At 31.5% G+C, this 15,388-nt stretch overlaps 1 protein-coding gene across 1 annotated transcript in view; it reads left to right on the top strand.

Annotated features, from left to right (window-relative positions):
• The first annotated feature begins 6,944 nt into the window (after positions 1-6,944).
• Positions 6,945-15,388, top strand: part of gogo (thrombospondin-1 like protein golden goal) — a 112,281-nt gene continuing 103,837 nt past the window's right edge. Inside the window, exon 1 of the mRNA XM_072540720.1 lies at positions 6,945-7,127. Coding sequence (XP_072396821.1) covers positions 7,067-7,127 — 61 coding nt within the window. The 5' untranslated portion in view covers positions 6,945-7,066. The remainder of the gene's footprint in view (positions 7,128-15,388) is intronic.

Genomic DNA, 15,388 nt, shown 5'->3' with positions numbered 1-15,388 from the left:
TTGCCAAATCTCTAATCTAATAAAATACATGTGTCAATGATAATGTCGTTTTTTACATTAAATACTAAATTACACTAAATAATATCTTAGGAAACGGGGTGGAAGGTAAAATAAAAAAGAAAAACAAATATTAATAAGTAGGTAACCAGAATAACCTATTTTAATCTAATTATAATCTAAGGTCAACTTTCGTAAAAAAATCAATCAGACACTCATAAAACTATTTATTTTTCTGATGACCTAAGATGGACATAATATAGAAAGGTATAGAATATTTAATTTGAGAAGGTTATGTAAACTGTTTATTTATTTGGAGGATACTTAATAGCCAATAATGTAACAAAACATAAAACACAACACTGTTTTTGTTTTTTTTTAAAGGACCTGTGTAGTGCCAGTTTATAAGAAAGGAGATTCCGCTGGAATAATATAGATGCTGATTGGATGAGTAATAATTATCATCCAATAAGTATTTTCTGAGCCTTTTCTAATTTTTTTGGGAGGGAAAATGTGCGATAGATAGAAAAGAATATTTTTAGATTTGTCCAAAACTCATCATAAGGATCAAAGTCAAAGGCTCATACAATGTTATTGTCAAAGTCAGAAGATAGCAGAATACGTCAACCTTAAAACGGTTTCATTCATATCTTGCTAATAGAAAGATGTTCAGTGTATCAGTGAAAAATGAGGAAAAGAGGAAATGAAAATTTGTCTATCCTCTATTATTTTTTATCTTTATCTTTCATTCCATATACAATTTATTTTAAGATAATATAGAAAGAATATAATAAATTCAAAAGGTTCAGTTACTCGCTATGTTTCAAAAGGGGCCAAATATGAGGGATCTCATGAGTGTTGTCATTTGTAAATTAAGCCATTTGAAAGAACGGTTTTTCACAAGTAAAAATTCGTTGCATTAAATTTGTAATGTCTACGGTCTATGGATCCATAGTCTCCTATGTTAGAATTACGAGATTGATAATAATTACACTTTGGTAAATATCTTGGAGGCAAGAGGGATTGTCTATATCCCTAGTGTAATAAAACTCTGAGAAATGTCCACTGGATCCTACCGAATTGGTTGGGACTTCTAGGAATAACTCAGCTCTGCCAGAAAATCCCACTTTAGCATCTTTAAAAACATAACGTGTCTAATAACTACGAATACGTCCCGTACAATGAGTGTCCATCAAGTAGTTGACGAGATAGGATAGAAGCTGACTCTCTTGCGCCTTAAAACTGCCTTAATATCGGCTAAAGGAATAAAGCTAAAAAAATTTTGGTTTTTCAAGTTGTAGATTGGAGCAAATGGTTAGCAATTCATCTTCGATTGATTTGCTCAATAATTCAAATCGAATAGAGAGTTACAATCCTCTCAAATCTTGGATTTAAGAACACTAACATCAGCAGAAATAGGAAGCGATCATAAATTGTTATTCTGCAAAATTCGAATGAAAACACATATATGTGATAACGGAACACCAGAATACACCACAAAGATAAAAGTCAAAAGCTTACAGGATGACTCCACAAGATACCCATTCCAAAAAAGAATAACCGAAAAAAGCAGAAACACATATATCACAGAAAGTGATGGGGTCGAAGAAAACTGGACAAAAATTAAATCTAATATCTTAGCGAAGTTCTTGGTGAAAGAAAGATAAATAAAAATAAATCATTCCCAAGGCGAAAAATAACTTCACACGTAACTCATATGATTTAAAAGGCTATATGATGAATATAAAAAATGCGGATTACAGATAAATCTGAAGAAAACAGAATACCTAGTTGTAAAACGCTACGCTTGATTTCAAGTACTTGTTAATGATGACATAAATAAATAAATGAAGTGGGGAAATTCAAATACATCTGAGCATATTTTGATGAAAACGGATTGGGAGTAACAGAAATAAAAAACAGAATTCATTAAAGTAGGGGAATCTTGGAAAATCTTAAGTCATTCTGGTCTGATAAAAATATCGTAAATGAATATAAGAGAAGAGTGGCTAGAGCTATGCTGAAATTAGTTTTGAGGTATAAGTCAGAAGTGTGGATTCTTAATGCAGACCTAAAAAGGTTGTTAGCGACAGACATGTATTATATAACAAGAAGCACAAGCAGAATATCAAGAAGAGAAAGAAGAACTAATGATGAAGTAAGAACTCAAATGGAAGCAGAAGAAACAGTGGTGGACCGAATATAAAAACGGTCCTTAAAGTGGTTTGGAAATTTTTTAAGAATGACTAACGAGCGATGGCCTATCAGAATATTTTATTGGAGAGCACCCGGAAGAAGAAAACGGGTTAGTAGACAGTAGAAAATAGTTATAAATGAACCAAATCTACTAGAAGAGAATGTCTTGTATAGCTTAGCGAAGGATGATGGTAATACGGGAAGACTATGTTAATGGTCAAATGTATGTTGTATTGTAACGATACCAGTATTATACTATAAGAATACTCAGCAAATATGTTAATTTAACAACGTTTATTGCAAACTGTTTATTGTGAAAATTTTCCATCCAGATTTAACCCTTAACTGGTATGGTGAAAAAAGAATAGGTTTAAGGTATGGCGGGGTCAAATTAGACCTTTGAATTTTTTGTGTAAATAAAACGAAAAATAAATTTACAAAAGTGAAAAAATAGTATATTGCTAATAATAAAACTATAAAAGCCAACATATAATACTACATATTTTTTCAGGAACAAAACATACAGGGTTAATAACAAAACTACGTTAATGTTGAAGATCTTGAAACGAAAAAAAAAAACACATTATCGTTTCGAAAATAAAGAATTCTCATTTAGAAATGTTCAAATACCTTCGAAAAATTCAAATCGGAAGTTAATTTGCCAATATAAACAAATCGACAAACAAGTTGCTGATCTATTATCTATCTAAATCTATTACAAGTACAGTAAAACCTCGATATAACGGACTACTTGGGGGGAGGGGGTGTCCGTTAAAGCCGAAAGTCCGTTATATAAAAATATGGTTAAAATAAATCAAAATACTCTTTTTTGAAAATATATATGTACACTGTAATTAGATATAATATATAAAAAATACAACATACAAACAAAATTCTATTTAAGTAATTGTCTTCGGACATTCGTCGTGAAGTGACGTTGATGTGGATATCGACGCGCTTGCTGTTGGTAATCTCGTTTTGAACAAGTTTTGTTTGCACTTTCCATGTTTGCTGTTTTTCTATGATCAACTCCCGAAAAACAGTTTAACTATTGGATGAATAATTAATAAATGTTGTTAGATCGTCGAGATGCGATCTTACCTCTGATAACTTCATTTTTAACAGTCTTGTTTTGTCGTCTTATTTGCTATCTTTACTTCCGTCCTCATTTTTAAGGTTCATAACTTCATCTGCTACTTCACTTTCAGTCAGGGTGACCTTCATCTACTTCTAGCGATTGTAAAACATCTTCCTCAGCTACATGTTCTCCGGCATTATTATGTATTGTCCTACAGAAATTAAGTCCTACAGAACTTTCAACCCTTCTAAATGAAGTCTGCATCTTGGCCATCAAACAATTTCTTCCAACCATTTTTTAATGTTTGCTCTTTCACCTCCTCCCATGCTGCAGCAAAATTAAAAATTGTTGATTTTAAATTGTAAGACCTTAAGTTTTGCAAGGTACGTTGCGCTCTTGTATCTTTTGCATTATCTCCATTGTACAATACAACCATTACTTCGTCTAAAAACTTTCTGCGATATATTCGTTTGGCTGCCAAAATTATTCCCTGATCCATGGGTTAAATAAGCGATGTATTTTTTGGCAAAAACATACACCTGAAGTTTTCATCTTCTGAACGTAGAATATTTTCAGAGGGGTGAGCAGGAGCGTTGTCTAAAAGCAATAAACATTTCACCTCTTCTGACGGTATTCCCAATTTCTTCTCCTGAAATTTTCTCACTGAAGGTACAATTTCTTTGAAAAACCAATTTTTGAAAATATCTGAGGTGAACCATGCCTTCTTAGAGCTATAGTATGAAAGGGGCATATGATGCATTATGTCTTTTAAAACTCTAGGTTTGCGAGATTTGCCAACCAATACAGGTGTCAATCTATGCGATTCATCAGCGTTAGCACAAAGCAGTGCCAAGATCCTGTCCTTGGTGATTTTTCTTCCAGAATCCGATTTTTCATATTTGGAGGCTTGTGCGCTTTCAGGCAAAGTACGCCATAACAAACCAGTTTCGTCAACATTGTAAATCTGAGATTCTAAAAGCATTTCGTTACTTACTTGCTATATTTGCTACTAATTTTTGCCTAAAAGGTTCTGTTTCTTCTTTTGGTGCAGTTGAAGCTTCGCCGTAAATTTTTTTATTCATGATTTCGTGCCTTTTACGAAAGCCCCAGAGCCATCCATCACTTGCTCTGAATGGTATGTCCATATGATGTGCTAATTTAATTGCAGAAAATTTCAATTCGACTGCTAGGACCAGGATCCCACTAGAACGTTGTTACCCATACCATTTTAAGATTGCTTCTTCCAGTGAAGTTTCACGAGCCAATTTCATTCGTTTTCCAAGATTGCTATACTCTTCTACATCACACACGAATGCAAATTTATTTATTTTGTATTTGTTTTTTTTTATGTCCGAAAGTTTGCTTTTTTATGTCATAATGATTACATATATGAGACGCATGTGTAATATTAACAGTATGTTTTTATTTTTTTTTACATTTAACCGGATTTTTTGTCCGTTATATCCGAAGTCCGTTAAATAGAGGTCCGTTATATCGAGGTTTTACTATATTTGTTTTGATACAATGATTTTTACAAACGTGCTTATGACATTTGTTACATACAAGTGGTTGTTTGTTATCATTACATGGACAAACATAACACTTTGCACATTTAGATGCTCTTCTTGGTCTTGGTTATCATGTAGCTAACTCGACGAATAACTTCTCTCAATTTCCTGGGAATATTCACCATTTGAACACGCCGAATTAAGTGGTCCTACATTCCTAAAGCGATGATGAATTTTTTCCGTGTCAACTTAGATTCTGGATGGGCACTGTTATATAAAATACCCCCATTTACATTGGCAATATTCATAATTCGAAACCAAATAGTCTGTGGCCATCTTCTAGTACGCCTTCCTACTTTATAATTAGCATAAGTTTGATCCAGTACATCCACTCCCACTTTAGTAACATTGTAAAAATGTATCATATTTGGCAGTTTTTTGTTTGTTTGTAAAACTTTGTCATTATGATGGACACTGGAAATGAGACAAACTGATCGATTTTTTTTGTCCGTAAGACAGCAAGGTTACGTCTTTAGTAAAACCAGGGAGTGAAGAGTGATTACTCCGCAAAAACTCTTTTGGCAACTCTCTTTTGTTTCTTCTGATAGTACCTACATAAGCAAGTTTTTGTTGTAGCTTGTTGACCAGCTCTAGTGAGGAAAACCAGTTATCCCCAGTGACATTGTGGTTAGAATTCACTATTGGAGCAACTAACAAGAGAACATTGAGAGTTGGTATGGATAACTTTTTAGGGTTCGGTATTCAGTTTTCTTTTCCAGTATACACAAAAAAGTTCAATAATTAATGTGTGCTGACATTACAAAAGTACATTATTTTGAGTCCATATTTTTCTGGCTTACTTTTCATAAACATTCTAAATTTGCACTTACCGCGCAATTCAACCAACATATTCTCCACATGAATAGTTAGGAAATAGCTGTTTACAAAATAACTAAAAATTTCAAAAATAGTCAATTTGTCTCCGTCATCATTACGCTTATTTTTGGTATTTGGATCGTCAAATCTCAAAGCTGTTAACAGAAAACTAAATATTTTTGCTGCCATTAGGGAAAGGAATATATCACGACCTGTACCATCAGTCGCAAAAAGAGAATTTATATCTTCATTGTTAGACTTGGACACGCCTGCCAAATACAGTACTGCAAAAAGCTAATATTTCCGTTTTATCAACGTGGCTTATAAATTGGCAGTTGATAGCATTACCTCCGTAAGTTGTTTGTAATCCTGTAATTTTTTCGTTTGTCTTCTCAATAATCTGGTCAATAGTTGTGTCATCGAGTAACAGCTTGACGGCTTCAGCAGGCGTTATCGACATATGTGTTCGTGATGTTTCAGAAAGCGCTGGTAGATGTGATACTATATCTGACGCGCGGGTACGGCTTGAGACAGAAACTATTTTTGACCATTCTTTCTATTTCTTTCATAATAGTAATTTCTCACAGTTCCTTCTTCATTATCAACGTTTTCGTCCTCACTACTCAAATCAACTTCAACAATTAAAACAGTGTTTAATGTTAATTAGTGCAGATTCATCATCATCATTATCACACAGCCTGTAGCGTCTCTGTTGAACATAGGCTTCCTCTTTGTATCATCCATCCACCCTATCAAAGGTCTTTCCCTAGGTGTAATCTTGAGCAAAAATAAACAAAAAAATGAAATTGGATTAAATACGGAATTTTTCTGTAAAGTTAAACCTAAAGCTCAATAGAGCATATGGATTAAGAGAGTTTATTTAAATGGGATACAATATTATTTAATTAATTGAAAAAAAAAATACGTTTTGGGTAATTAAACAAAACATTTTTCCATGTTAATTAGTGCATAGAATTTTATTTGTGATCCTTTGTTCAAACAAAAACAAAAAAAATGATAATTGGATTGGAGACGGTATTGTTCTGTCCCCTAACCATCATCACTGTGTACGGCCTTGTGCTCTTGCATGAAGCGTAAAGTTATTCCTTAGTTCGCGGTAATCGTACACTTCCGACGCCCCTGCTCGCAGACGCCGAATAATCAAGTGTAAGGGGAGACCATCATGCTATGTTGTACGTTCCATTCGGAGGGTGAATGTCTCCCTTTTGACGTCGGATCACAGGACGCCGACGCCAGTTTTTGCTTTTCATTTCAGTCGGCCTCTCGCAGGCGCTATTAGAGTGTCGAATTTCGACAATATTTTACTTGGCATGGCGGCCTTTGTATAGTTTTTTTACGGTCAACGACGAGTGTCTGTCCATGTTTCGACGATTGTGTTGATACTTTGGATATGATTGCGAGATGTATTATTTGTTTTTTAAATATATGGCTCAGCAGTGCGGTGTTTCCAGGTAAGCTTAACTTTTTCTTGGAAGTAGGTAGGTGTAAATGTCCTGAAAAAAAATGTCTTTCAGGACAATGACGGACAATGTCTTTATAAAAAAATATGCATGCGGTAAACTGTGGATATGTTATACAATTTCTTTTTATTTAAGCGCGAATAAAAAATAATATATATAATATTTTTTTAATAGCTCACGTGTTTTACAAAATATTTGAAATATCTACTGGATATTTAAATCGCAAAATAGAAAAAATTTATTTAAGTATTAAACTGACAACTGATTTGATTAACTTGGCTTAACTAAAACGTGAGTAATTTGTTTTCGAATGTACTTAATAATAAAGCTGTATAATTTTTTCAAATTTTTGTATTATTATTTGTAGTTACTAGTTAGAGACTAATATTTTCGTATCCTATTTAGGCCAGGGCCGATAATTTTTAACACAAAAAAATAGAAAAAGTAATAGTAACATTTTTTTTAATCTAATGGTTTTTAAGAGTAAAGAACGGTTTATCGTGATTTCCAGCAAAGCTACAAGTCCTGTAGAAAAAAGTTAAATAGCAAAGGTATTGCTAATGAAAAGATTTATAACTTTTTTTTCACAAAATTTGGTAAAAATATAAGTTTGTGAAAATGAACTTTTATGTGCAAACACACTGCAATTTTTTTATTTAAAATATTTATGTTTTCCCCCTATTTTGATTTAATATCGAAAAACATCCTGATTTTTAATCGAAAAGTCTCACGTCAAAATATTTGCTTTTTGTTTGTCGAAATAATTACTTGTAAAAAGTACCTTACTAGGTATTAAGAATTTTTTCAAAAAATGCAAAAAAACGAAAAACCTAAATTTGATTTTTTTTTATTATCATGTAAAATTTTGAGCCATTGAGCTATAGTTTTAAAAAATATTTTATCTAAAAAATGCAACTGCTGCAATTTTTTAGTACTAAAGTTGATGTATTAAATTCTAATTACATTTAATTATAGAAAATCTCATAATACATAATGTCAGAAAATAATAATTAATAAAATTTCTTAGTATTTTCACATGCTGAGCGGCTCTTTGTTGTTCCAGTTTATTTCTTACAAAAATTAGAATTATATACAGTATGATAATGCGCTTTTCTGCAAATAAATCAGGCACATTTCTAAAACGAGATGAGGTATTTTTATCAAAATTATTTAATATGTTGTTACACATTGGCGCTCAACGTGGGGCATAAATCAGGCAGAATTCTCAAACGAGCTGAAATATTTTTATAAAAATCATTTATTACACATTGGCGTCCAACGTAGGGCAATGTGTAACAATATAACTACCTCTAAAAGTTGGGAGCCAATGTAGAACAATGAAACTCACCATTTTCTTTTGAAGCCAATTGTTAGGCCTCATCTATCTCAGCCTCTCAGGTGTGAGAACGACTTATCTTAAGAGTAAATCTAAAAAGTGAGTTTGGCTGGGACAAATAAACCAAGATGCTAACCAATCATTTTTATTGTACACAAAAAAATATAAAATTAAAATTACTATTACAAGAATTAATCTCATCAGTCTTCTGGGTTGAACCGCGTAAATTATCATAGCGCCGAGTTTTCGACATCCTTTTCTTCTTCTGTCTTCTTCGGGGCTTCCGAGGTCTCAGTCTCCCGAGTCCCATACCACTGATCACTTATCAAAGCATTACATATATATATATATATATATATATATATATATATATATATATATATATATATATATATATATATATATATATAATAATAATTATATAGAGGCAAGTCTTCCTAATTTCCAGCGTTTTTGTCGAAGCAATCTTCAGTTTTTAAATCCCTGGCGGTCATTGCATCTTCCACATCTTCATCGTTTATTTTTCTATCTTTTTTGGCCGTTTATTTTCAGGCATTCTCTTCAGGTGTCCATACCAGGTTAGTCTTTTGAAATTTTATTATTATTAGAAACAGAGCAAATCTTACATATAGCTTTACAGGAATATTTTAAAATGACAGTGATGGCTTGGCAGGTTGGTGGAGATGCCGGTATTGAGCCCGTTGTGGTGTAGCTATTGTCTAAGGATATCTGCTATGCTGCTGCCGTTCTTATCCTTATATGTGGTTTACCACAAATATTTAGAAAACTTCTCTCAAGGGAAATAGGAAAAGGTTAAATTAGGCCAAAAAAACTGAAATAATAAATCTTGAGTTAGTGACTGCATAGGTTTTAAAATAGTTCCTTGTTAATATGAAGATTGAAAATAATTACAATATTAAATAGAAAATAGCAAATTGGCAAGGATACAATGAGTATAATTATTATTAGATGAATTAGATAAATTATATTAAAGATACTAACTGCATATGGGACGAATTATAAAGTTAAAAGAAACTCGTGGGTTGGAGGGTATGTATAAAAACAAATATATGAAATTATAAAAAACACATATGCAAAAAATTGATCAACTATAAATATAAAATGTACTCTCCCCAGGAAAAGATTTAAAGATATAAACAAATTTAGAACCAAAACATGTCTTTTTATAGATGATAAAGTGATATGACAGAAGTCAAAAGTTGTCAACTGACAGATATACTTTGTTGACTGAAGTGGGGTTTATACTTGTTTATACGTTTAATTTATACGTTCTATGTCAAAGACATAGAACAGACTGGAGTTAAATACAGGAAATATAACTAAAATAAAAAATGAAGTTTAATTAGGATATTTAATTGATTGAAAAGTTGAGCGAGTTGAGAGTTGAGCGTTAGAATAAAAATAGTAAAGTAAATGATGAAAAGTTGAATAAAATTGAAATAAAATAATTATTTAAAGAAAAGTAACAATCATGTGACGTTTATAACACTACAGTGTGTTGTTTTTGAATATTCTGTAATATACTATCTCTTGTATGGTTATTTTGAACAGATCGAACTTTTTCTTTTGAAATATTACCGAAAAACCCACCGCAGAAAAAGCAATGAGATTTCAACGTAAATGTAAGAGCGTCTTTATTTATTTTTTGTCCTGCCTTTGATTTTCTCTGCCTTGAACTACGAAATGTAGCTATTGTAGTCTCATTATTATATTGACTTGTTAAGGTCGATAAATACAAGCTGATGTTAAAGTCTCAAATTTTTTGGATTTACTGCCAATTTTCTTCTCTTGGTAGACCCCACTAAACGATTCAAAGCTACATTTTGTATTTCATGCACTTGCCTTTTATTTGTCTTATTCAGATTATAGAAACAGATTTAAGTATTCATACTGATACTCAAAGACAAAATCAAATTAATCATGCATTTACAGTTTGATCATGAGTATAACTAAACTTGTTTGTGGGAAATAAACGAAATTATTATTTTTCAATATTGTATTAAAACATTATTCGATTTTAGTTTTTGACGTTATCTTACGTTAAATATACTACTTATGAAAGGAAATACTAATATTTCCATTTTAGAGCCAATTGATACTAATTAAAATACAGGTAGTATTTACCTTGTTATGTGGATTAGAAAAGTTTCTTTAGAATAGTAGAATAAATTCTTCACGATTCTTTTTAAGTAACTGCTCGTGTATTTTTATAAATGATGTTCACTGCTCTCTATCTCGAATATTGGCTAACGGCTTTTACAGCTTCTACGAAATAGTTAACAGGTAGTAAGGCCAGGCCTTCCTTCCCCTTCCCCACTTCTCTATGAAATACCTTTTGATTGGCTAAAATTTTCCGTAATCCATTCCGGTTTATAAGTTATCTAAAAATATCAATAAATAGGCACCTACGCCTATAATTTAAAAAAGATCCTACAATTTTGTCAAAATATTGTAGATGTCTTGCATTAACTAATTAATTAGGTATTAACTTATTTGACTGTTCATTATGGTAGTTTATTTCGATTTGCAATTTTTTAGTTTATCAATCTAACACAGAATCTTACGTATTTTGAGTAATTAAAGTGTACATTTTAATAAAAAGATCAAAATTTTACACAACAATTAAAAAAAAATTCGAATTTGAAATTTTTTCGTTTTTTTTTTGTATTTTTTGAGAAAATTCGCTATAGAAGTGCATATTTTTTTACACAAAAACCAGATATTTTGACATGAAAATTTTCTATTCAAAATTAGGATGCTTTGTGATATAAAATCAAAATAAGATGAAAAATAAATATTTTTTACTCTGTCTGTTTGCAACTCGTAGCTCATTACAAATGTAAATCTTCACTAATCTGCAAACAGCAGGTTAAGTGGTTAATGTAGGACGATCATCTTCAAGTGTTAAAGAATCAAAAATGGACAGATTTTTATGTTAAATAAAATTAATGTTAAAGCGGGCACGTCGTATTGATATCTAACATTTAAGCAATGTGCATTACTTAAAAGCTTACTGATTTACTTATAAATCATGGATTTTCATCTTTTTCTCTTCTTCTATGCCAGATTCGTTGTCCGGCGCGATTGAAATTATTATAGATTGGCAAAGTTCTTCAATTTTATTATGAACAGTCCACAATCTTTCTTCCGCCTATTTTACGTAGTTGATGGCATTGGTCCCGTTATCTTTCGTTACGTTTTTTTATGGAATTTCATAAAATCTGTTTGACATCCTTTAATTTAAAAGTTTTTTTGTCTGGTCACTTCACCTTTTACTTGAGCCCTGTTAACTCTATTTAGTCCAGACGGGATCTGTTTTGATTGGGCATTTTCCATATGAGTATATTTTTGACGTGACAACGTCTTAAATTAGGTTGTGGCTCGGAGTCATTCATGAAAAAGTGTAACGCCCGCTCACGTCTGTTACGATGAGTCACCGAACGAGAGAGAGGCCCGCCGGACCGGCGAATGCCTTGCGTCTCTCTCCCACTCAAACATGATCGGTCCGCTGCGCGCGCAGCACTAGAGAATTAGGCGCGTTGAATCGGTGCGTGCTTGTGTCTCTGTCTTTCTCGAGCGTTCTTGGCGTTCAAGACACATTACAGCAGAAACACTTCCTTTCATTTCATATTTCTCCTATCATCGTCCTATCCTCAACAAAATCACTCAAATAGAAATTAGTTAAGTTCAAGTTTACATGTACAATGTTTTAGTAAACAAAATATATTTCTATAGTTAAAATTTGTGCAATTCTTATTTTCATTCAATTCCTTGTTCCTATTGTGCAATTTCATAATATTCATATCAATAAATATTCTACCGAGAAAAAGACGTTGTCACGTAAAATCTTCGCCCGTAACGACTTTACAGGCAACCGATTTTTTGCCGGAATAACTTCAGGATGTACCTTGTATCAAGTCACTTGTGTTAATTGTTTTATTTAACAGAATCTGAAATCAATCGAGAATTTTTGCTTTTTGCGCCCATATATTCGGCTATAACTGGCATATTGCTCGTGCAAAAAAAACCTTATAAAAAGTAAAAGTTTCGATTTTTAGTTGCACATATAATGTATAACTAGCTAGAAATTGAAAATTTAATGTTTACTGTTTAAAAAATAACAAGTGGGAAAAAAATGCAAAAAATTGAGTTTTTCCTTCTAAGTTTTTTTGATACTTTTTTCTTAGTTACCCTAATTTCTCAGTTATTCGTTAAGAAACTCTTCAACTGAATAATATGGTCTTTCAGATAGATAGGCTTTTGTTAATTTAAGAAACTTAGGAACGAAGTTGTAGATTTAAGTTGCAAAGGGAGACGGCTGTATAATTTTTTTGCCGAATATAATATAGATTTCTTTACTAACTCAGTGGACGGGATCGGTAAATACACATCGAAGCTTGGATTTCTGGTAGAGTAGTCATGATTAGGTCTTGCTGAAAAAATATGTAGGTGTTTACGAATTAAGCAACAGTTTCTAGAGTATATAAAGAGGGAAGAATTAAAATTCCCTGATTTTTGAAGTAGCTTCTGCAATGTGTTATTTACTGAGGCCAAAAAGATACCGTACTGCTCTTTTTGTAATTTAAAAATATCATCAGATTGGGCAGCTGTACTAGAACCTTAAATAGAAAGACCTTATCGAAGATAAGACTCGAACAAAGAAAAATATGTTATTTTGGAAGATGCTAAATTGATTTCTCTCGAAACAGATCTTATTGTATAGCAGACCGAGGCTAGTTTCTTACCTAAGAAATTGATATGAAGGGACCATTTAAGGTCGCTGTCTATAAAAAAACCAAGAAATTTTACAGAATCAACGATAGTGATTTGCCTATTATTAAGAGGCAAGGGTTGAAGAGCTCCTTTACAGGATAATGCTACTGTCTTATCCACGTTAACAAAGAGTAAATTAGAGTCGGACCAGGCTTTTATTTTAAGTAGATCAGAAGTTATAATTGCATAAGGAGTTGTAATATTAGAGTTCCTCTAGGTAATACTGGTACTATCAGCAAAAAGAAAAAAAATTCCATCGATTTTTAAGTTAGTGATGTCATTTATAAAGATAAGAAAAAGTAGGGGACCCAGTACTGAACCTTGCGGTACTCCACATACAATGCTTTTCTAACTAGAGTCAGTATCATTTACTCTAACTAATTGTTTCATATTACTCAAGTAAAATTGGAACCAATTCAAAGAAATAACTCGAATTCCGTAGAAATTTAGTTTTTTTATCAAAATGTCGTGATTTACACAATCAAAAGCTTTGGCGTAGTCACAAAAAACAGTGGCAGTATAAAGATTATTGTTTATAGTACTTGATAGACCTCATGTAGTACAGAAAACATTGCATTGCTGTTACATTTATTAGATAGAAAGCCGAACTGACTTTGTGATAAAATGTTGTTTTCAACGAGAAAGGACATAAGTCGGGCTTTTATAAAAGGAATAATAAGAGGTCTTTAGGATATCGGAAAATATACCTTTTTCAAACGAATCATTAAGTCGTGAGACCAGGACTTACAACACAGTTTTTGTGAGATTTAAGCAAATTTTTATGGATAGTCCAACAGTAGGTATTACAGGAAGATTTGCTTTTGATGCTACTGATTGTTTGTATCAGTTCAGATTTATCAACTGGTCTTATAAAGAATGAATTCGATACCTTTTTTGAATCGAGGAGATAAGAAATAGGCAAAATAGTTCATGTTATATTTTTACTTTTAATATTTTTATGAGTCTTTTCTCTTTTTTTTAAATTGTATTAGTTTAGTAGTGTCTTTTACTTTAGTATATAATTTTAATTATTCTCTAAATTGTTCGTAGTTGGTCTGATTAGGGGCGTAATGTATTTCTTCATCTTGTATTATAATGTGTCATATTATTTTGAAACTAGTTTATTGAGGCATTTTTATATCTTTTATATTTAATGAGAAGTAACCACAATTTTAATATAAACTTTAGATTTTATGTTTCGATTTTAATATTATTCATCTCTCCTATTAGCAAATAAACGTATGAAAAATTTAAAAGAAATAATATTGCTAAACAAATTTTAAAGCCCACACACGGTATGTTGTAAGATATGTAAATGATCTGTTCTCTATACGGCCTCGTAGTTTATAGTTATTGGATACATTCCCGGATGAATATCAACGATATTGGAGAATCGAAATATTTACCATGAAAAAGGAATATAATAACTGATTACTTTTCCTGGATGTTTTAATGTCAAACGTGCTTACTGGATATGAGAGTGAAGTATATACAGAAATTCAACAACCATCAACAGATATTTGAATTACAAATTAAATTTTAATATAAAGATATAAAGCGAATAATTAAATAATTATATGACAGAGCCACCATTGTTTGTTTTAAGCAAAACAATCCGTTAAGGAAGAAAATTTATCAACATTTATTTTAGAAAAAAATGATAACTTTTGTCGTTCATAAATGAGGAATTTTACAAAATAGATAAACTGGAGCAGGGCAACATTGAACGGGGGCATAAAAAATTTTACAAGAAACGATTCCAGGAAAATATTAGTACCATATCTAGAAGAATTATCAGATAAAAGATAAAAAACGAGAATTTTTTTTATTGAAAGACAAAATCGCATTTATTTAATACTTATTAGCGACGAATTTATACAATTTTACAAGTAAGGTATGTTACATGGTTACGAAAAAGAGATTTATACAAAATAATACAGAAAGTGCAAACAACAGTATACGAAAAATAAAATCTTATGAAATAAATCGATAGCTTTTAAATTGATAGTCTATGTACACACAAACAAACTTATATGGAATCGTCTATTTCTTATTATTTTAAGCGAATTAAAAAAACAATCTACGGAGTCAAAGAATATTTATTTTAAAGCAATTTAATCAC

The sequence above is a fragment of the Diabrotica undecimpunctata genome, chromosome 8 (assembly GCF_040954645.1).
Source record: "Diabrotica undecimpunctata isolate CICGRU chromosome 8, icDiaUnde3, whole genome shotgun sequence".
NCBI classification, from domain to species: Eukaryota; Metazoa; Arthropoda; class Insecta; order Coleoptera; family Chrysomelidae; genus Diabrotica; species Diabrotica undecimpunctata.
Note: the sequence above shows the minus strand (reverse complement) of the source record. Positions and strands in the feature narration are given on the sequence as shown.